The 25,004-nt window shown below is 31.8% G+C and overlaps 1 protein-coding gene and 1 pseudogene across 1 annotated transcript; one reads left to right on the top strand and one right to left on the bottom strand.

Moving 5' to 3' along the window:
• The first annotated feature begins 14,800 nt into the window (after positions 1 to 14,800).
• The window catches only part of LOC134270198 (uncharacterized), a 31,685-nt pseudogene continuing 21,481 nt past the window's right edge, over positions 14,801 to 25,004 (top strand).
• Positions 20,240 to 21,107, bottom strand: LOC134270196 (uncharacterized). The gene is made up of 3 exons (XM_062752385.1): positions 20,947 to 21,107; positions 20,800 to 20,858; positions 20,240 to 20,634 (listed from the first exon to the last, which is right to left on the bottom strand). The coding sequence occupies exons 1-3, from the start codon at positions 21,057 to 21,059 to the stop codon at positions 20,327 to 20,329; spliced, it is 480 nt and encodes a 159-aa protein (XP_062608369.1). The 5' UTR covers positions 21,060 to 21,107; the 3' UTR covers positions 20,240 to 20,326.

A 25,004-nucleotide genomic window follows, 5' to 3' on the forward strand; every position in this document is an offset into this window, starting at 1 on the left:
GCTCATATAGTTGTTTTTCTAAGTAACCGAAGACTTTTATGTGTATCCAATATTTCGTCGAGTAACGCTTGTCTACACCTCCATCTTGGATTTTGCGAAACGCTTTCCGGGCAAACAGATTAAATGACATTACAATTTTAAGAGTTTACATCATTTACATCATATTTTTAATTTTTCTGCAAAATTTTATATTTGTATTATTGGTTTTATGGAAGTTACATTTTGTAATTGCATGTGCGACGCTCCTGTTACCGGTCTACATGCTTTTTTCACGTAATATTGACAGAATAGTCAAATAAATATCTCTGAAACATTACGTGGGTTTTTAAACAGAAATCACATTTGCAGTTAATGTAAATAGTTAAAAAATGTAAATATAAGCAATTAATCATTATTTTTTGAAAGATATAGTCTCATAATTGCAACCTGAACGGTGTGTGCAAACAAATTGAGTAACGCGCGTTAGCGCGTTATGAAAACTGTTTGCACACATCGTTGCAGTTATGAGACTATATCTTTCGAAAAATAGTAATTCGTTGTTTAAATATGCTTGTATTTATTATTGTAATCAGTAAAGGTTTAATCCTTGGGTTTTACAATTTGATAGTCATTTACAAAAATAAAAACTCTAATTTACCTGTAAGTTATTCCGAAAAGAGGAGCAAGCAGGTAAATAACACAGACGGCAGTACGACAAGAAATAATATTTACATTACATATTTTTTGCATATAAAGTAAATGGGAATATATTGCATTTAAAACACCATAACACAGTCAGGCTGCCAAGAGGTTAAAGTATGCGTTTTAGTTTGACGTCATAATCGTTGAACGCCGAGGAAGTGCAACGTCACAGGCGAAAATCAAAAATTCACGCTCAAATTGACCAGAAGCTGTTAAGTTGGCTGATCCATTAATTATAGCTTACACAAAGGATAATGTATAGATTTTTAAATAGAAATCACATTTGCAGGTAAAAAAAAATATAAAAATCAATGAATCATTATTTTTTGAAAGATATAGTCTCATAACTGCAACGGTGTGTGCAAACATGCTAACAAGCGCGTTATTCAAGGGTCTTTTACCTGTAAGATTATAAAAGACAACATAGAATAGAATACTCGATATGTTCACTGTACTTTGTTATTTAATTGATATGCATGTATTTACATTTTATCATACTTGTATCGTTTGCAGATACATACATTTATCCTGGCCTCTCATCAGCCGTCCATAAAGCATGAAATATAACCTTTCGCTATTCAATGTATAATAACCATTTTTTAACATTTAATGATATCTATCCATAACACACTGGTTGTTAAAGAAAGGTGCTTACGTATAAAAAAAAAAAACAAACTCCACTACTATTTACATTTTTAAAGATTGTTCTTGTGCAGCTGATCCCGCCTCTGATGTTTCGAAGGTCCATGTTTGCGCTGCTCCTATTTTTATTGGTTTATGGACTTTAAAATTGAATACTGTTCGTTATCTCCATATCCTTCTTGTATCAGTTGGATTTTTTGTTAATAAATCAAGGAAAAAGAAGATTAAGTTAGATAATTTAAATCTACATGCACTCTTCTGTTTTATTGCCAAAGCTATTCCCTTGGCTCTTAATTGCACTTTCGGAAATTTTAATGTAAAAGGTAAAGTCAACAGTGATCAAAATATGGTGTGTGTTTGTTTGTTTGCTTTTAAACATTTCTTCGAGAATACTCCTCACGTTGAGAAGCCATTTGCCAGTGAAAAAAATCTTAACTCAGCAGCTACCTTGAAGGAGCAGTTTAAAGTCATATATGGAGTATTTTGATAAGTTCAGACTAACTAAAATGAAAAAAAGATATTTCTATTTGTTTTGTTACTTTAAATAAAGATAGGACTTTCCGGTAAATTATACAATTTAAATCAATCTCGTTTCATAGAAATCAGATATTTAAACCAATAACCGATTACCATGGTTAATTTTCAATACGTCGTCGATATATCTAATTGTCGAACTGAAGGCCACAACAAGCCCTTTCTTCTTTTCACCTTAGGGTTTTGCATAAATTCTACTTGATATGAATACGAAAATAGGTCTGCTAATAATGGAGCACAATTGGTACCCATGGGAATTTCAATAGATTGTTGGAAGATCTGGTCCCTCCCAAAAAACTCACATAGATATTGTCAATCAGACACTGTCGCCCGCACGGCGCAGTGGTTAGAGCGTCTGCTCTAAAGACATGAAGTAAGTAAGAGTTGATCCTTACGTCGTGGGTTCGAATTCCACTGTAGGACGTGGAGACCTGTCCTTCGGATGAGACCGTATAAATCGTCGCAGTAGAGGCTGGCATGAAAAAGATCTCTCACTGCTCAATGGCCCTGAGTGCCGAGTATAGGACAACATTTGTAGTTCTCTACCGGCAAGTGTTGGCGTCTCCAAATGTGTGAAAAATTCTGGAGAAACAATCAGTCAGTCAATTCGAAACTCAAGCATCTTTTTGATGTCAAATTTAGAGTACTTGTATGTATAATCAGAATGTTTTTGAACAAAATAATCTTTAAAAAAAACCAATGCCAAGCTAAGTAAATTTACGAGCTCCATTTTACGGAAAAAGCAGCTGTCAATGATATCAAAAAGCCTGGACTCTAATTGATCGTGGGGAATGGTTGTGTATAAAGTTGAAAAATCGCGTTTTAAGTTGTTAATTTTGGTAAAATTTTATGATTTCAAATTTTTAAGTACAGTGTATCAACATCTAATGTATACCACTTCTTGAATATATTGTTGCACAGTAATCTTGAAGGTTCTCCCTCACTACTTTTAATATCTTAGTGAGGAGTAAAGAACACAGATATTTGTATTTATTAAAACCGACAACATTCTAAGAGTGGCAATTTATTATTATATCTCCTTGTATAACCGAAGAGCAATTAAGGATGTAATTTATTTTTTAATCATAAAATTATTAAAATATTTCAAATAATTTACCATCGTCTTTTTCAGCAATGTTAAACCACATGTCGGTGATATTTACTGTAAAAGATACACATCGTTCATGTCCTGATTCATTAGACGTCGCGCACGGTATTGGGGTCATTTTTGTAACGTCAAAAACGTCTAAATAACGTTATTTTAAAACGCTAAATATTGACGTTAAATACTCGAGTATTTTATGACTTTAATATATACAAAACACATATACATGAAATCAGTTTATTATGTTTAAATTTTTCAGCTATGTATTTTATAACTTTTATACAAGTATGTATTGTCAGTATCATTATAAAATACAGAAGCAGGCGCAAAGTTATATTTTTCCTTTACATTGTTTCCTCTACCCCTGCGAGACGATCATGAATAATTCATGAATTTCCTTGAATTTTTCATGAATTTAATTCATGAAATGTTCATGAAATGTTCATGAAGATCCTATGAACTTATTATTGGACATTTTCAAATCATGAATTTTTATTCATGAAAGAAAATTGATGAACATTCATGAATATTTTTTTTCATGAATAATTCATGAAGAGTCATATTCATGAAGATTCATCATTTCAAGAATGTCCAATAATAAGTTCATAGGATCTTCATGAACTATTCATGAATAATTTGATGAATTTTTTCAGGAATGTTCATGAATGAATAAAATTCATGAACCATTAGCATTCATGAATATTCTTGCTTATTCGTAAACAAAAAATGAAATATTATTATTCATGTTTATTCATGAAAATGCATGAAGTCATGCTAAAAAAGTAACAGTAGATGATTTATAATAGAGCATTTTGAAAGATTTTACAGAAATGTTGTTTGTTTTCCAACCATGGCAACAAAATCTTTGTTAAAAAAATTAAAATAGACAATCTGACACATTAAACCATAGTAAATGAGTAATGTAGTTCATTCCTGGTAAAAGTATAAAAAAAATTCAATTCAAATGTAACTCTTTGCAGAATGTTTAACCTTACTTGGTTAAAAGGAGAGGGGGATCCTTCCTCAGCATGTTTCAAATTGTGTTTTAATGCCAGAAATTGAACAGTTTTTAATTCCAGTCTAGGAGAAAAGTTTGTTCAGCACCAGGGAAACAGTTTTCAGTGCTTTCAATCAGTTCGAGCAGAGATGGTCAATTCAAAAATCCTTATTGTCTCTCCACGTGGAATTTCCAGAATTTCATCATTTGGATCCTTTGATTGAATATCATTCATATTTTCATTTCTTTTTTTTGTTTCTTTTTCAAGAGCTCAGATTTTTGTGCAGCCAGAGTTTCTTCTCTTCTGCTCATCAACATTTGTGAACTGCTTCTCTTTTTCTTTCAAAAAGAAAGATTTTCTGAAAGTACCCATGATTGTAAAACATAATACTTTTTTTGTATTTTCTTGCATTTTAGATTCATTTATTTTTGCATCAGAGACACTTCCAAATTAAAACATTCGGAATTTAAGCCTAATTTCTTGGACCACCATTTTGTAGATCAATCAGGCCTATGAATGTTTTGAGTCTCAGTCTATAATTAATGTATGTTATATGGTTGGATCCAAACTCAAAGCAAAGTTAGACAAAAATTGCATTAAAAAAAAGACATATTAATTTATTATAATGTGCTTTAATTAGTTGTTATTTTACAAATAGACAGTAACATTTACAGACAGATTTCTGACTCAGTGATTGTCTCCATTTTTTGTCACTCACCAGTTATGAAGTAGATCGATCCTATATATAGTCTTCCTTCTTCATATTCTGTTATTTTCTTTAAAAGTTGACAAAGATCAGTGACTGTACTGTTTATTGGACACACCTTGTGAGAGGGTGAAAATCTACAAATTACAAAAGCATAATAAGAATTTTACAAAATATCAAAATCATAAGAAATCATACAAAATTAAATGCGTAACTTTAACATGTGAGCTGAACAGGCCTATGCCTATCGCATGCTGGAAATGCGCGGTTTTACAAAACATTGTAGTTGCAGAATTTAAACATGATAAAATATATTGCATAATACTGTTAGATACAGATGATCAAGTTAGATATAAATTCAAGTAAAACAATATAAAACTTACCCCTTAGGGAGGCCAACATCACCAAACTTCACAGCCAAAACGCCAGGCAAACCGCATGGCTACCATAATTAGTATAAACAGAATATTGAACCCGATCGAAATAAAATTATGCAATTCGAAAACGGCACAGTGACTATGCAAATAATAGATCACAAATACTGATTCTTCCACACTACAAATTCCCACTTCCAACGTCTCGCGCGTTTTCAAGTTTGCGCCTATTCAAAAATGTACGGTAGAGCTAAGAAATACCTTAGTTTCGAATTTCCAAGATTTCTGTTTAAAAAAAAAATTACAAACACTATCTGAATAACTTTTCACTGAAAATACAATATTTTATATCAAAATAAGTTTTATCAATGAAGAATTCGATTTTTTTAGGTCATAAATTATACATGTATTGACTTTTAGTTTCGTATAGCAAGTATGGCGGCCCCCTATGACATGATAATAACAATCTCTCGCCCTCAGACAGAATATTCTGAGCTGTGAAGACGCATAGGCGAATTAAAACTACAAAATACGAATGTGAATCATAGATACTTTACAACCATGCAGTCTGTGCTCTATCATTTACACACGAAGCAAGGGAAACTTTTGACATTTTAACTGCACCAAAATTGAAATGTATGTAGCGTTTCGATCCAGGAATAATACGGTACAGTACAGACAAGTGATATCATTTTTAAGTCGTTAATAAATATATAAAACGTTTTTTTACAAAGCTCACAAAGTTCATTTTCCAGAATGTTTCATTTTCCAACAACTTGTTTAAAGTTTGATGTTAGAGAAAATTCGGTCGAACAAAGTTGTGTGATGAAAAACGACATTAATTAAAGCACATTATGATGAATATAACTGTTTAATTTAAATTATGAAGAAACACAAGTAATGAATTTGAAAAAAAAATGCTGTCAATTGTGATGCAGTGTTTGTTTAATTAAAATCAAATAAAAACACTAAATGTTTAGAGATTTCATGATTTATTTTTTCAGGTGGTGAAAGAATTATTATTAAACATATATTATACCAGGGGCTTGTTCAACAATTGCATCTGCATGCAAAAGTTGCATTATGAGAGTATTGAGGGTTTTCTGTCAATCATTTTTGTCAATTATTTTAGTCTTCATGAAAATTCATGAACATTCATAATACCTTGAACTCTACATTTTTTCTGTCTTTAAAATGAAAATAACCAATATTCATATATATTCATCATTTGTTCATGAACTACATTTTATGAATATATTCATGAATAAAGTTCATGAACCATCTTTATGAACCAGTCATGAACCAGTCATGAACACATCATGAATGTTCATGAACGATTCATAAAAGTTCCTGAAATCATGAATTTCACCTCGCAGGGGTAAACATCTTAAAATTCGCTCATGAAGCGATTCCTCAATATCTATAACACCATCATCATCAATTTCAAGTTCAGAACATATGTATATGACTGATTGCGCAGGCACTATAGCTGGTATCCTTTTTATTAGTTTCTGTTCTAAAGGATTCTCATTTTGAACACCAAATAGTATCCATGTACTACTCTGCTTCCTTCCGGAAACTACATTCCCCACTTGTCGGTTACACATTTTCGTAAGACAACTGTTTTTTTTCGATGCATTTAAGATGTAATATGGATAATTTATATCATCTGCTTTCACAGCAAAAACTGTATCTGTAGAAATCAATTCGACAATATCTAAATCATCAGTCTCGTCAGTTTCGCTTTCATCATTTTCATGGTCTGTTTGTTTTTTCATTGTTATTGTCGAAAACTGCCCAAGTTGATCATTGTTCAAACACTCATTGTAATCACCAATAACGCAGTTGTCGCAAGAATAACAAGATAGTTTTCGAGTTTCAAGTTTACCATTTATTGATGAACAAATTTGATGAATTTTTCTATTGTCTTTAACTGGTTGGAAATACCTATCTCGGTCCCTGTCTACGGAGTTGAAGTACCTAAATATCCGACGTGAACATTTAGATGTATCAGTTGTACGAGATAAATTACTTTGGGCAAACTCAAAGAAATCACGGGCACTTTGAATAACTTGAGATCCGCGAATAACGGATAAATCTGCTTGCTTTTTCACGTAACCGCCCGCAGCGTCTTGAGGCCCCCGTGCATGAGAGGTTTCAAAATAATTTCTGATAACTTTTGAATATCCAAAGTCAGAGCATGAATATGCTATGTCTCCCATGCAATGGCGACTTTTATATTGGGTACTGCACCCGTCAGTGAATTCATGTATTACCGACACATCACATGATATAGATCGTAAATATTCCGAAAGTAGCTTTTGTACATTATTTGTAAAGTGATGGTCATGGTTTTGGTCTGGACTTATAACAATGAAATGTTCAGTTACAATATTTGGATCGTTTTCTGAACTGTCTTTCCCGTCATATTCCAGAAGAGAATGTCGATGAACAATCGTAAACATGTATAGAAACTTCTTGTTTTTGAAAATAGGACGACTGAATCTCGCACTTTTCTGTGCATCTATAATTTTCTGAAAAGTCGTGAATAGCGACACAGTGACCAAAGGGTAAATTATTTACCAAGGATTTCATTTGCTTTGACTGCCAATATGCACGGTACTGATGCGCAGGAAATGTTTCCATTATTTGTTTGAAGTATTGAAACATCTCGTCCGGTGATGTTAACTTTTTTACGAGAACTAGTTTTTTGATCATCTTTTCTCCTTTTACTTTCACATCTTTGTACTCATACCTTTCCCACGATACCTGAGTATCACTATGATCTAACTCCTCTGGTAGAAAAAATAATTTTTCAACGCCACATCCATCGCAATCGCAATTTAAACACGACATTTTATGCTGATGGGTATTAGCTGATTTGGGACATAAAGTATCATCTACTAACTCGGACAATGATGTGTATACTTTAACTTGATTATTACATGTAGCTTGTCCTGCCAACACTTTTTTGCGAAACTGCATACAGTTTTTAAATAAAGAGCGCATTTCAACATGTTGACGACAACAGCAAGTTAATTTATCTTTGAAGCGCGCTGTGCGTACGAAGTAGGGTTTGCATTTTTCAAATGCCCTTTGTTCTATCTTAATATCAGGATATATTTGTTGGAAGTCTTGAAAAACTTCAGTCTGAGTCTTCTCTAATATATGGCACGGGTGCGACGAATATAGTCTCGGACCAAGTCGAACTCTCTTAATGTCGTTTTTATTATTCGTCGGCCTACTATTACTTTCCTGTAGCCAGAAGTTAAAGACAACTTTTTTGGTTTCCTCGGTTAAGGAATCAGACCTTGTTTTTCGAGCGGTATATAGAAATGACGAATGTTCAGAGTGTAAAACTTGTGCTCTTGTCCCTTGACCTTTAAGTATCGTTTTGGTTTTGACGCCTAGCTTGTCTGCCAGATTTTTAACAGCTCCTTTTTTATTTGACAAATTTTGTCCATTTACAGCAGATGTCAGAATTTTCAAACTTGCGGTTGCATCTTTATTTCTTTTTTGTTTTACGGTAGAGATGATTTCTTTAACATTTTCTAAGGCAGATTTCTCAAACTGTTACTGAATGAAGAGTGGAATTTTTCAACAGCAGGTGACTTTGTCGCTCTTTTTTTATCTATATAAGCGGAAAGTACAGCTGCACGTTTGCTTGGATTTTTTGGAAGAGCTTCGTGAAGTCTTTTTATTGTTCTAAAAATAGATAAGGTACATATTTGCAAACAGAAAACCACAATTAATGTCTAATAATTTAATTATGATCTCTTTTAGTAGGGCTAATATTAACAATTTTCAAAATGAATATATGTCATTAAAGTACAGTAAAATTTGTCTAATCCGGACTCTGAGTACTCCGGACTTTTGTCCATTCCGTCCGTAAATTTTAGTCCCATGCACTTCTTTAACAAATTCATTTTAAAAAATTCTGTGTAGTCTGGATACTGTCTATTCTGTATTCCGAACGGCCATACTGGTCCCAACTGCTCATAATTATCGTTAATTATTCCCTCTAATCCGGCCACATCTGAGTTACTTCAAAGAAATTAACACCTTTCGTGGGGAATGTGATAATCCGTGTTTACATTAGCATGATTATTAGTGCCATGAGACAAACTCGGTGAAATGCGGCGGTGACACAGTCCACTTGAAAAATATATTAAATTAAATTACAATTAAAAAAAAGTAACTTTGTTTTAACTCCTTTTACCACATTATAACATAAACACAAAAATATGTACTCGATTTACAAATCAAAATATAAATCGGGATCGAAAATCGAAGGCATTTCAAAATGGCGCCATAACATTGTGGGGGAAGACGTAATTTTTTACATAAAATTAAAAGTTCAATCTAATAATTAGCACATCGTAAATAATTGTGCATTACTTTTTATACATTGAATGAGGTCCTTGACAAGCGAAACCCGGTGCGCTTGATACATTGTAAGCCTATATTATGCGTGCCTGTATATTTTGATTGAGGTAACATTTCACCCGACTTTCAAACTTTGTGAACAAAAAAAGAAAATACAGAAGTCATGTGAGTCTATTTAAAAATTTCTAGACTCCAGAAAAAAAACTGATTTCATCATTTAATTTTATTTATAATTGTATATGATGTACTTGTAAATAAACAACGAAAATTTTCGAAATTTATATTTTCCTGCATTTTTCCTGCACTCCGGATTCTGTCTAATCCGGCCAAATTTTATGGAACCGGCGGTAGCCGGATTGGACAAATTATACTGTATAATATTTATGCATGTACATATCTGAGGTCGCAGATACTTGCGGGAAGGGAACAAGCGGAAAACCCCCACCCCCTTAGGTATTGATAATTCCGTTTGCACAAGTATATACATGTATCTTTATTCACAATCCTTGCAAAATACTTTTTTTTGTTTTTATTTTTAAAATCGTTTAATTTTTTAATCGAAAAATTTTGTATTAAGGTATTCAATGTATAATGAAGGGATTTTGAACAATTTTAGATAATGTTAATCTAGTTAAAAAAGCATTGCTTGATCATGATAAAAGTGAAATGTACCAAATTCACAGGACTGACAACATGTAAGAAGACGGTCATTTTTCATGTTAAATGTTTTTGAAGAGTTATCTGCCCTTGATGAAAAAGAGAAAAAATTTTGATTTCTCAAAATTTCTGCAGTAAATAATTTATTTTATTTCATAGATTAATGAAGAGGGAGTTTATGAATATTTTCACCAAGAGATTTGTTTGAAATTCAAATTATTTTTTACAATATCTGATAAAAACATGCGCTGCCCATAGACTTCAATGTAAAATTCAAGGTACAATTAATTTGAAAGTAATCAAAATTTTGTAAATACTGTTGGTGGAGCATTTTCATTTGATAACATCTTCAAAATGCAACCATGATTAATAATAATGGGATCATTCATTTATTAGGTACAAAATATGCTCGTTATACATTGAATACCTTAACTGAACCCAATTTTTCCTTCTGTGTAATAATATCAATTGAGTAAATTTAGAGATTTAGTTTTGAATTTATACCTAGCCTTTTCCATCCTGTTAGAAAAAAAACGTTCTTCGTCATTATTAGGAGCATTGTCTGGTCTTGTCCGTTGTCTATACATTTTCATATATTCTCTTCTCTTTCGTTTTATTTCTTTTTCTTGTACCTTTTCTTGCTTTTTTCTCTCATTGTATGCTCTCTGTTTAATAGCACTTGCAGTCTTACTATAGGTTTTCGTAGATTTTGCACTTCTTCTGTATTGATGTATTTTATAACTCCTAAGTTTCTGAACTCTTCTTTTCTGGTTTTTCTTATCTTTATTAATTTTTATTCTTTCTGCTGACGAAAGGGTTGAATTCGTTTCCTTGAAAAGGCATATGCGCAAAAAATTAATTTGACGTTCTATTATACTTTGCTTAAAAAACGTTAAAAATGAATGCGTAACAAATCAGACTAGACATCGTAATTTTGTTCTGTTTTTTTTTTCGCATGAATTCTATTTATCTTGAATTTTTAATCATGTGTTTTTTTTAACTTGCACATTTTGAAAATGAGATTGTAGGTAATAAAAATTATCTATTAAGAAAATAACAATGCTTCTTTTCCGGGGTATATTCCCGTAAACTATCAAAATAACGTAATTTGTACCAAAGTAACAAAACTGACTAGACATCAAAATCATTTGACCAATATCATAAAATAAGGACATGTGTCTTTTGAAAGAATCATTTGTTCTCTTGAATATTTGCACATTCCATATTTCACTTAAATTTTATGTTTTTAAATGAAAGATAGTCAAAATACCTTACCAAATATTCCACTTTGTCTGGTTTTGTCTTTAAATCACAACATGTTACAAAATTTGACCGCTTCTACGGACGCCCATAAACTGCCATTTTCTGATTTTATTGAAATGAAATTTAAATGACATCATCATATGACGTCATAGAAGCGATGTGCAAAATTTCGGGAAAATACGTGCAGACAAAATGCGAAAAATTACTAAAAGGTACAAGCGCTCTTCTTTAAGTGTTACAAATTACGCAATTAAGACACCCAATACCGTGCGCGACGTCTTAAAGGAAAATCGTCATTTTGACAGTGCTCGGTCCTCTTGGCATTTTATCCCAAATTCCGCCGTAATTAGTTAAGAGGTTTCTACATCTGATTTAAATTTTGTTCAAGAAAATCGACAGAATTAATACATAATGTAGTTATTGAATGCCAATACTATATGTAGATTAATGCTATTTCTAAAAAAAGTAATACTAATATTGATTTTTGTAACTCTTTGCTTAATATAGAATGTGAAGATATACTACCAGTATTTTTTTCCAACGTTGTTGACTGTTGTTTCGATGGATTTTTTATCAATGATAAACACGACTCCATCGAAAGGGTTTGCTCAATATCTATTATGTTAACGTAATGTTCCATGCTGGTGACATTGTCAATCATCAAAGGTTTGATGAGATCTGAAATACAACCACATATATGATGACAGTACTCAGACACGTTATTACAATTGCATTGCATGTTACAACGCGGACCATAATGATTTTCTGGACATGTCAAGTTGCAATCAACCCCCCGAAATCCAGGTCTGCACTCTATATAAGTATATATCACAATGGGTAAGAAAAATAATTCAACAAAGGTGTGAAATGTCTTGAAACGCAATTAAAAAAGTATTTAAATATATATTTTTTAAAATCCATTAAGACTAAGTTTCATTTCAATATTTACACAAAAAGTTTTATGCAGTATGATAGATCAAATCTTATCAACACATTTGTTATTTCTTTCTTCATAGTCTTTGCAACAGAAAGGCTCATTTCCTCTATAAAAAATGTATCAATATAAAAAGAGATTTGTTTGGATTCGTATTTGCATTGAACTTGTTCAGATTAAATTACCTGTGACATATATTATCCCCAGTCAATGCAGCTACTGAACTGGTTGAGGAGAGCAAAATGAAAATTTGCCTAAATCTATAAAATTTCATCGTTAATTTTGCAAGATGGCACATCATTCTTATAAAATGGATTTACACTGTGCTTGTTTAGTGAATACTGGCACTGAAAGTACTCCGATACATTGCGGAAATTGCAAACCCATTTTGTAATTTTCATGTAGTCGCCCATGTGACAAAGAAACAACGAAGTATACCATGATAACGGACTGGTTTTTAAAAATATGAAGATTAAATAATATACAAGTATTGATGATATTCAAATATGAGACTTAGATATTTGTTTCTTTTTTTAATATAAGAATTGCAAGAAAATATACCTAAAGATAATAAATAAATGTAATTTTGGTGAAAAAGGGTTTTTAAATAAAAAAAGGAAAATCCCAATGATACGATATATGGATATATGTAATTTGCACTCTACTTATAAACATTTTAAGGTAAATCATACCAGTATGTGAAATTATTTTGATATATTTGACCCCACGAAAAATAATAAGTTTTTTAAGTGTGGATAAAAATTTAAACAAATTAAAAATCAATAATTTTTTTTTAGTTTTCTTTTATTTTCATTTATTTATTTTTGTGTGTGATATCTCGGTTTAAAAAAACTTCTATGACGTCATCCATTGTTATAAGTCTAGGTATATATTAACGATTCAACCAGCACTAGTTGGATATTTAAAAGATCCAACTGGCCATCTGTTGGATATTTTAAATATCCAACTGCCTATCGGTTGGATATTTAAATATCCAACAGAGTTGCATAAAACAAAAACAATGAACAAAAGATAAAAACAATTTTAAAATGCATTTCCAATGCATATGAAAAATAATAATTATTCCAAATTTGTCACACTATTAGAATTAATTTCCTTCCAGTGCACACGGAATTACCGTAATTACGTTGTATTCATGTTTCAAATGCACTTCCAATGCTCACAGAAATTACAATTCCTCCGAATTTTGCACCCTTTTAGAAATGTTTTCGATCTTACATCACTTTTTGACACTTAAATATATTTTCACCTTGAATCTTAAACTACATCTTTTTTAAGTACTGCTGAATATTATTTCTGGGTCCATTATCAGTAAATCCCTTAAAATTATCCGAGATTCATCTCTGTTTCATACTTTTCCGGCGTACTTCCCCAAACAACTTAATTAATTGACAGCCAATCTATTTTTCGACACCGTTTTTATTGCAGATCTTGATATGGAATGTTTTTAAAGCAGGTTGGATCCGCATAAAACCGCTTTATCTGTTTAAGCACTACTACATATTTGTATTTATGTGCAACAGAAAGTAATTTATACCATCTCTGTTAGTCTGACCCCACGAAAAAATGGGATTTTACAGTATTCATGATTTTTTTAAATTGTGGATAAAAAATTTAAAGAAAAATAAAAATCAATAACTTTTTTAAGTTTTCTTTTCTTCTTATTTATTTAATTTTGTGTGTGATATCTCGGTTTATACGGTCCGATCCGAAACACCTGTCTCCACGTCCCGCAATGGGATTCTAATGAGAGAACTACATATATACTTCTTACAGGCACTCCAGTGTAGAACAAACTGTCTAACCACTACGCCACGTGGTCGACAGTTTAGTTACATACATGTATACAATATCCTGTACAAAGAATAGCCAACATATGAAGACAAAACTGAAAAGTTTGTCAAAGAAACAGATCACTGAGTTTTATAGCAATTATTTTTTGTCTCTGAAAAACGAGTTGTTGATCACAACGAATCAGGAAATACGTAAGGAATCTATGTCTTGTTAGTAGACTATGCAAGGGCATCAACGACCGGTGTTTCCAGCTATTGTTGATGTCTCTACTAACTAGACAGTGAATCCCTATATCTACAAAAATTCCATTTCATGGTTAAATAAAATTGTAAATGTATATTTTAAAGATTTAAATTACACGAAGCCCCCATGTCAATTTCAATAGCCCCTATTAACGTCAAAACAAAGACAGCTGCACGAGATTTACATGCACATTAGGCCACCGTATCTCCTGACGTATCGCTTCACGATATCTAAATGCTGGTAGAATGATCAAGAAATCAAATAAACTAACTTTCAAAGAGTTATCATAGAGTACAAAAATAGAAATGAAAATGTTCACTGATGGCCCAAAGACCATTATACATGTACTAACCTAAGTCATTTTTGACATGCTGTTTTTCTGCTGAAAATTTTGAAATTTCTCCATCTCTACTTACTTCTTCACACAAATATAGTGGCCCATTAATAGTTTTTCAACGAGAAATGTCTGAGCCAAACCCGATAAAAACTACACGTAACAAAGCTTTACACTTCTTGACATTAATCTTTCACAAAAGCTTTTTTAGATTCCTTGCTTTTTCTTTATGCACGTATAATGCATTATTATGCATAATTTTAAACAGTTTTTGCCCCAACCTCAACCCAGAGTTCATTGTTTGGATAAATTATTCTACTCTTGAATTCTCTACAAAATAAAAAAAACTTTATATATATATTACGAACCAATACAAATACATCAACTAAAAATATATATTAATTTTCAATTTGTTCACGTGTCACAGGTGACATTACGCGGTCTCCGGAGATTTCGCCAAATAAAGGTCTGCGTGTCTGGTTTATTCCTTGAAGTCTATAGCAACTGGGGGTAATCAAGCAATGTTTAAATTCAAGAGCATGGTAGTTACGACCAGTACTGGATTTAAGTTAGTTGCAACAGTCCAAAGAAGTAAGTCGGTATTTACTCTTTACTGTTCCTTAGCTAAAGGGTACATGTTTATTTGAACGCAAAACGATATTCGAAACTTGAAAACACTAAAAATCTTACAATGAGTTATATTTTATTCAAGCTTTCATATTATAAAGCAGAGACCAAGATATGCTCGAAGAACTAGTTTTAATGTTTTGGCTTGAGTGTCAGGGCGTAAGGGAAATTAAATTTCGAGATCAATCCGACTAGTCTGCGTAGAAAAATTGTGATTTCATAATTTTTTTTGATAAAAATATTGATCGTTATACATGTATTTGACTATATTTGTTTCTTATCAGCTATAAAAATTTTCATAGGGAAGTTGAATACTTGATGTATATTTAGTTCTCTCTACCTCATTACTGATAATCCAGAACAGAGGTCAAAATAAATGACTGAATGTTGACTTCAATATGTACATGTATTTACTGTAGTTGACCCCTTACAGTATTTAACATATGAGACAATATAGTCATCATGCGAATATTTAGCAAACTGGAGTATGGTTTTATGAAATATACATTATATCCACATATTTTGTACTACTTGTGTGATTCTTAAACTTTTATGTTTAATACATATGTGTAATGCTGCATTTTGCGGATAATATCGCATGTCTGAAGTAGATGTACCTGAAAGTAAATTTCTGATAGGCCCTGGGAAACATATTTCTATTTCAACCACTCAAACAACTTTTAACGGCTTTAAAACGGCAACACTATAATATGAGTAGCTTTCAAATTTAATTTCAGACTTGTGCAAACACGAATGAAACATCATAGAATTTCGCTTTGAGGCGAGATTTAAAACTTAAAAACTTTTTTTAAAAAATAATTTTATTTGTCTGTAATGAGACGACACTCATTGATTTACTTAATATTTACTTCATATACTAATAAGACGATCTATCATCGTTTACAGGATCCAAGTGTTACTTCTTCTTCAACTCAAGGTAGGGTGGTTCAGATCAAAGATTAATAATAAAGATCTAAATGCACTGCAAAACAAAATATTCAAACGTTATTATTGTGGCAGGCAAGGGCATATGAAAAGCAGTGTAGAGAATACTTGGCTTCTCAATCTGGGCAGCCTGATAGAGACTTTCACATTTAGTTGCTAGATGCCAGCTCGTAAAGCCCATATTCTTTTCCACGTATAGCACTGTCAATTTCATCTACTGGCATAAGGTCAAACCTTCTTTGTGAAGAATGACGCAAAATGGAGTTATTGCAATCATTTCTCCACGGGTCTTCATACTGTCCTTGAGGAGAGCTCATATGCGTTTGTAAACTTTCTTTATCCACATAAGTATTATTGTCGTTCGTTCCTTGTATTCTAGCCACATTACCCTCCCCTTCATACGTATAGCCATAGGGATTCAAATCTTCAGAAGATCCATTTTGATTACATGGATGTATAGGGCCATAGTTCACCCTCAGTGTTAATGTACTATAACAAGGGTCTTCACAGGAGCCATAAAGTGGATCTCCAGACGTATCTTCTCTGCTTACAGGGTTGCTTTCTCTGTTTCCTTCTTGGTTTATGTATAACGCATTATGAACACCATCTTTAAATATAAAAAGAAATAAAATATCATTTTGGAATACCAAGTAATAAGTTCCTTTTTATAATTTTCAGCTTTTTTAAAAATAAATTCAATTAGGTCAATCTAAATGAGACCTCTAGTTGATAACAATTTTATCTAAATAATATTTGGATCTGAATTTGATTTTTTAAAAATATATATACCCGTATAATGAGTGTTATGTTGCTCTACTCTCTTCATATGACAATTGTAAACTATAAGGTTTTTTATCTGTTTATATGAACAATTTTCAATTCCATTTATAGTACACTTTACGATTCACATGGTTTTAAACAAATGACTTGCTGTTATTTCTTTCATTATGTTATAATTTGTTTTTGTGATTAGTAGAAGGTGCAATGGGCTTTTTTTTGGTGAGTAATTGACATTGTATTCTCTACAGCACTCAACTGACCTTACCGGATTTTATAGTTCTTTTCTTTTAAAAGATGTTGATAATTAACTTGTCTCAAAAATGAAAATAATAATTTTAATACTTTCTTTCGATAAAAACACATACGTTATAACTCTCATTTGAGAAATGATTAAATTGTGATATTTTTTATTCAGCAAAGGAATAAAAATGAAATTGATTAGAAAAACCTTAAAAACTTTGAAACCTTACTTTTAGTAAGTTAAATCCACACGAGCCCATACTTATGCAGCAGTATACCTTCTTCACCTGCGTACGGAGTTTGTATATCTCAGTTGATTCGATACCCAAGAGCATGCTCTACGTATGAACAATTCTAAAACGAGGTAAATTATTGACAAAAAAAGCTGATGAAGCAAGATTTTCTATGGTCGATACAATGACCTTGTCAGCAAATACAATTTATCATTGAATGAAATGCTGACTGACGTTTTACATATGAATTGTTAGTCCATTATTTATACACTGAATTGACGACGGATTTTTCCGTTATTTCCAGATCATGACAAGGTGCACACGGCGGGTGTGATTGGTCAGCAGGGGATGCTCACTCCTCCATGGCACCTGATCCCATCTCTGTAGTTCTGGAGGTCCGTGTTTGTTCTGCCCCTATTTTGTGGACTTTTGATCTTTAATACTGTTCGTTACCTCCTTATGTTTAATGAGACAAGTTTGCACGATTATGAAGATATTATTAAGGTATATAATTAACAGACATGTCAAGGTAATAAGCTACACCGTTATTGGTTCAAATTCTAGTCTTGCTATAGAATAGGTGATAAAATAATATTTTATCATTGGCTTACCGTGTACTTCTTCAATTATTTTGGTATATTTTCTACAATAAATTTATTAATATCATCAGTACAGCACGTACAGTGTTTTATCCTTTCTTTGAATGATTTGTTAATCATTTAGAAAAACAAAAATATCTATTTTACCTGCAAGTTATTCCGAAAAAGAGGAGCAAGCAGACAAATAACACTGATGGCAGTACGGCAAGAAATACATTCAAAACTTTATCTATTGGAAAATAAAAGACAGCAAATGGCTGATCGATATTTTCATTGTACTTTGTTATTTAATTGATTTGCACGTACATGTACTTATTGAAATTTTATCAGATCGTTCTCAATCGCATTATTGGTATTCTATTCATTAAAACTGACAACATTTTTAGATTGGCAGTATTATTATATATTATATATATCCCCTTTTTGTTTAATTGAAGAGCATCTAAGGAGGTATTTTATTTCTTTTATACATAAGATTATCATTTTTCAAATAATTTACCATCTTTTTTTCCAGCAGTGTCAATCCCTATTGCGGTGATATTTATTACTGTAAAAGATTTTACAATGTTCACGTCATGATTCATTGATGAATATCGTCATTTTGACTGTACGCAATCTTCTCACAATTCCGACATAATAGTTTGAATTTAAGAGGTTTATACATATGATTTGAATTTTATTCAAATAACCGACACAGAGATACATAATGTACAGACTGTGGACAAAAGTATCGGAATGATTTAAGTCGTCGTTTTATATTTGGAAAATACTCGCGTTTGATTCGATGCTTAAAATAGCCATATTACGTAAAAGCTAATAAATATAAATTACATTTTCTGAAAGAAGAAACAATTTTGCATTTCTCTGATTAAAACAAAGGTTATTTTTTAAAACTTACCTTAATATTTTGTGATGTATCCTTTGGCCCTACGTACCGCGGCGATTCTTGAGGGGAGAGATCGATATAAATTTTGAATTGTTACGCAATCAAAACGAGTCCAAATTGAAAATATTTTATCATATAATTGTTCCACAGATGTTATTTCATGCATGGATTGTTCTATTTTTCTTTTAATCTTTAACCATAAATTTTCTATGATGTTAATATCGGGGCTCTGCGCTGGCCACTCCATTGTATTGATATGGCTGTTTTCCATGAAAGCTTTCGTTGCCCTAGACCGATGAACTGGTGCATTATCATCTTGAAAAATATAATTATTGTCCGGAAAGTGTCTTGCTATCACTGGCCATAGTTTGTCATCTATAATTTGAATATATTTATCTGAATTTATGTTTCCCTCCACACGTGTTAATGTCCCGACGCCATGATAGGTAATGCAACCCCAAACCATCACGGAAAGTTTCTTGTTTTTAATTGGTGAAATGCAATCTGGTCTAAATGCTTCGTCACTTTTTCTCCAGATGTAAACTTTATTGTCACTGCCAATAACAACTTGACTCTCGTCTGAAAAGATTACCTTTTTCCAGTCATCGTCTGTCCATGTTGATTTCGCACGACACCATGCTACTCTCCGCTGTCTGTTTACAGGGGAAATCCTTATTTTTTTCTTACAAACACAGCGATGATATTTTTGTTTCTTCAAAAATCGCCAAACTGTCTTTTTAGATACATTTCTGTTTTCATTGTTGTTGAATGTTTCCGTCAAATCAGCCAGCGGAGTTTTCCTGTTAGTTTTCACTTCTCGCAAAATTCTTCTCCCGTCACGATCGCTCAAACTTTTTTTCCTACCTGTTTTCGGGGCAGTTTTTACAGTTCCTCGTTCACAAAAATTTTTATAAATTCGATGCACAGTTGTTTTAGACATTTTAAGCATATCTGCAACTTTTTGAAAAGAATTTCCATTTTGAACTAATAAAACAACGGAATTTTTAAGACCATCCGATGCATAATGACGATTCTCAGCCATGATTTTTGGGGACAGATTTACTTACTTTTAGATTGCAGACGATAAATAATGACGTAGTTAATGTAAACAGGAAGTAGTCATCAACCTAAAAGTACCCAAGGTGTAGCATCAAATTGTGTCTACACCGAAAATGCCAGCTATAAATAACGCGAACATGTGCATCAATAAATAAACTAACGTAAATCGTTCCGATACTTTTGTCCACAGTCTGTAGTTATTGAACATCAATATAAGATGTAGCCAAATTATGTTTCTTGAAAATAACATTAATTTGTTTCTAATTTTTTGCTTTACATAGAATATTAAGTTATACTACCAGTGCTTTTTCCAACGTCGTTGACAGTTGATTCAATGGATTTTATTGTTGAAGATAAACATACTTCCATCAAAAAGGTCTGTGTAATATCTGTATATTTAATGTCATGCATGCTGATGACATTGTCAATCTTCTGTGTGTCGTCAAAAGCCTTGGTCAAATTTGACACACAGCCACATACACGATGACAATACTCAGATTTGTCACACTCGCATTCAAATTTACATCGCGGACCATAATGATTTTTTGGACATGTCAAGCTGCAATTATCTCCCCATAATCCAGATCTGCACTCTTTGTGTCAACATGGGTGGATAAAAGAATAAAATAAAGGCATGGAATAATTTCAAACGTAATTCCAAGACTTGGATTCATAATGCAAATAAAAAAGGAATCAAGAAACATGCTTAATTGAAATATCTGGACAAAGTTTTTGAACAAGATATATCTCTTACTTACCGACACACATATTATTTCTTTCTTCATAGTTTTTACAACAATACGTTACATTCCCTGTACTAAAGAAAAGGACTGAAAATAATAGATAAAGAAGAATGACGAGTTTTAGTTTGCTTTTTTTAACGAGCAACAGTGGAGAATGATTACCTTCCACATACATGTTCCCCAGTCAATTGAACTGATGAACTGGCTGAGTAGAGCAAAATGAAGAATTGCGTAAATCCATAAAATTTCACAATGAATTTTGCACGAAGGTACATACTATTTATATTATAGATTTACACAGTGACTTAACAGGCAATTTTGACATTCGATGCTTTAGCCTAAAATTATCCCGATCTATTACGGAAGTTTTCAACACATTTTATACTTTTCATGTAGTCACACCACGTGATACAGAATTATAGTAAAGAACTGTACAACATTTAACTCTGGACACTACATAGTCCAGACTTTTTAGTACCATTTCTAATTATGATATCCAAAATATTTGTAAATCACTTGGTGGGATTTCTTAGCAGTCTCCCAGGGTCTCATGTTAAACTCACAAACACCTCCACATCTAAAGATATGAAGTCTTAAAACTCAGAATCCCATGGGAAAATGGTGGAATTTTCAGTCCCACCAACTATTCCACCATTCTCCCATGGGAGAAAAAAAAATCAGATGGGATATTTTCTCTTAGAGGATTTTTTTCCCTTATATATTTACTCAGTATTCAAATGGGATAAATCCCATGGATATTGACATTGAATTATTTTCTCCAATACATTGCTATATTTGGAACAATTCTATATATAATGATGAGAGATTTGTTACTGTCATAATTTATGGGATATATTCCATGTTTCACAATGTTTTGGAGAAATTGTCAATATCCATGGGATTTATCCCATTTAAGCAAATTTGTGGGAGAAAAAATCCTTATGAGAGAAAATATCCCATCTGACATTTTTCTCCAATGGGAGAATGGTTGGATAGTTGAAGGGACGGAAAATCCCACCATTCTCCCATGGGATTCTGAATTTTAGGACTTCATATCTTTAGAAGTGGAGGTGTTTGTGAGTAACATGCGACCCTGGGATATCCCGAGTCAAGGTATGGGAAATCGGTTAGACCTTGTAGATTTTATATGAATATATTCAACTACAGCTGTATATTGGACTTGTCCAATTTGTTTTCAAATGTTGTACAAATGAAATTCGTGAACGACGGTTTTATTAATAAAAGTTATTTTTACATTGTGGATCATTGTAAAGAGGCTTCAACACAGATTTGAAGAAACACTTTCTTGTATGTTCGATATTATATCATGATTTATACGTTGCTATAGTATTTCACACGGAAATATAATAAAAACTTATTTTATAGGGAAACAATTAAAACTACGAATTTCGGGACGTGTTTGAATGACACAACCTTGCACTTTCATAAAGTAACCGTTGTCCTTAATACTAAAAAAGGTAAAGATTTGGTTGTGTATTAATTAAAAATAATTTAACTTTAATTCAGAAAATCAGAGTAGTAATGTGAGAAACGAAACCAAGTTACCAGAATTGTGAGTCCGTGCTCAGTGTGATGTGTGCAGATCGAGTTCACTTAATTGACAACACTGCACACAGTGCACAATATAACCTTCAATTTTGTCGCCCATTCATAGTCTCAAAGAGAGATGTCTTCACCATACCTGCATCCATTCGGAAAAGAACAATATATATGACTATAGGAGTTTAATGAAGAGACTTACTTTTACATTCGAAAGCTGACTTTTACATTTTAAGTAATGGAGTTGGTCTATGTATAAATTGTAAAAGTCATTCGTCGATTGTAAAAGTAAGTCTCTTCATAAAACTCCATATATAACACAGCTTAAAGTTTGTTTTTGCATCCTTATTAAATCATTTTTTGCTTTTTCTTTATGCATTTATCATGCATAATTTTAAAGTAAATTTTACCCCATCCTTACCCCAGAGTTTATAATTAAAAAGAAATTATATATGCAGCTTTACTCTTGAATTCTCTATATAATAAAAAAAAGTAGTAAGAATATGGATACATCAAATAGAAAAAAACATATCAATCATCGATTTTGTACGTTTCACAGATAACAGTACTTGGTCCCTAGACTCCGGAGAATTCACTTGGTTTAACTTTATAGCAGTCTTTTTACTTATTTAAAAATTAAGGGTTCATGCATTTGACTTGATTTGTATTTGAATGCAAAGCATAAATCGAATCCACAAGACACTCTTTGAATGATTTATATTCTATTAAAGGTTTCATAATGTGGAGCCAGAGACCAAGATCTGCTCCGAGAATGAGTTTCGGTGCATTGACGTTATCTGACAAAAGGCTAAAATGTGACCAGGAAATCAATTGTCGAGGTGAATCCGACAAGTCTGCACAGTAAACAGGATGTGAAGGTAAGTCCTTAAGTTTCCGCGCCAAAATTAATGAAAATAGACAAATTTCAAGGCTGTATATTTACTGATGATAATATAATTATTATCATAAATTTAAAAATATTCAGAATTTTATTCCTTCGATATTTTTAAATAAATGCATTTTAATTATTATGAATATAGAATAAATGTACTATTTTCAGGCGGGAAAAGTAACAAGGAAATAAATAAAAAATACAAATTTAATAAATTTTTGGCTGATATGCAGTTTTGCAATTATCATAAAATAGTAAATTATGTACATCTGCTCGAACCCCTCAGGCTCGGTGAATATTGTACTCCTTGCATAGCTTCATCATCATCATACTGACCTTAAAAAAGGCAATGGTTGCATATTGTTTTACCTTTAAAATGTATTCCTATTTAAATCAATATTGATAAAAGTCTAATATTTCCAATGTAGTGCTGAGCGGTGATTAAAACAAATTTGATATTTGACCGCAGATGATATGTTGGACCTGTCGATGAGATGTTGGACTGTTCATGTCACACAATGAGCGGTTCAACTAAATTCATTTATATTCGTTGATGTTCGACATTCGCACATTCCAAAAATAAATAAAGAATTTATATTTTCTCCAGCTAAATACGTTTTATCGACCCCTCGAACAAAAGTATTTAATTCTTAAGGCCGACAAAAGGCATGTTGCCCTTGAACCCAATCAATAAAATGTATAATGTTTTCCTTGACAATGAATTGGACATTAGTCACAGATAATGTTAAATAATATATTTATTTGAAATAAAAAATATCAAATTCATTTTCCTGATTATATATTACCTAAAGATAGTAATAATTTAATTTTTTCAGGACTGCTTGCAAAATGGACTGACATAAGCGAAGCTCTAAAATTCAGAATTATCGTAGGAGCATTTAGTGCATCTTGTTTGCTTCTGTGTTTATTGGTGACATGTTGCTGTTCCTGATCATCTCCATCCAGGTTATAAACGACTTAAAGATTGAAAATATCACATTTTACTTGTCACATTTTCTCTAAAATTAATAACCTTTTTGTCACTTTTTCTTTAAATTATTGAATCATATAAAATGTTTATAAACAATTTTTCTTCTTTCTCTGTGTAGAGAAATTTGTTTTCAGAAATACAGCTAAATAATAAAATCTCTCTCTCTCTCTCTCTCTCTCGTTTTTTCTCTTTCTCTCTGTTATGAGGTAAATCCATTTATATAATGACATCATAGCAAAACATAATGACTAAACACAAAGTCGACCCCCTTCTTTGAAGTCAATATATCCTTAGATTGACTTTATCAACGGGTCACATTTGTAATATTATTTTCTAAGAAACAAATAAAATGGACAATATTTAAAAACAATTGTTTGAAAAATTTTCACTATAGTTATAAACAAATCTTCCGATTTTTTAAATAATTTATTATTTGTATAAACTCAAGTCGTAATCTTGAAATATATGATTTTGCATGTTATATCATTTTTTGAAAATTAAAAATGTTGATCGTATTTCTTGACTATATTTGTTAATGAATAAATCTTAAAACAAAACATCAGCGCTTCCAAACACACTAATCAGCAAAAAAAAATCTACATAGGGATGTTCAATAATTGAATTATATTTAGTTTTCTCTTCCTCATTGCTGATACTTCAAAACAAAGTTCAAAATAAATGACTGAATTTTGACTTTAATTTATGTATTGTAGTTCATACCTTACAATATTTAACATATGAGACAATCTATTCATCTTCTGAATTTTTAACAAACAA

Source organism: Saccostrea cucullata, unplaced genomic scaffold, assembly GCF_032062105.1.
Source record: "Saccostrea cucullata isolate Sc308-1 unplaced genomic scaffold, CSIRO_AGI_Scuc_v1 ctg4069, whole genome shotgun sequence".
Classification (NCBI taxonomy): Eukaryota; Metazoa; Mollusca; class Bivalvia; order Ostreida; family Ostreidae; genus Saccostrea; species Saccostrea cuccullata.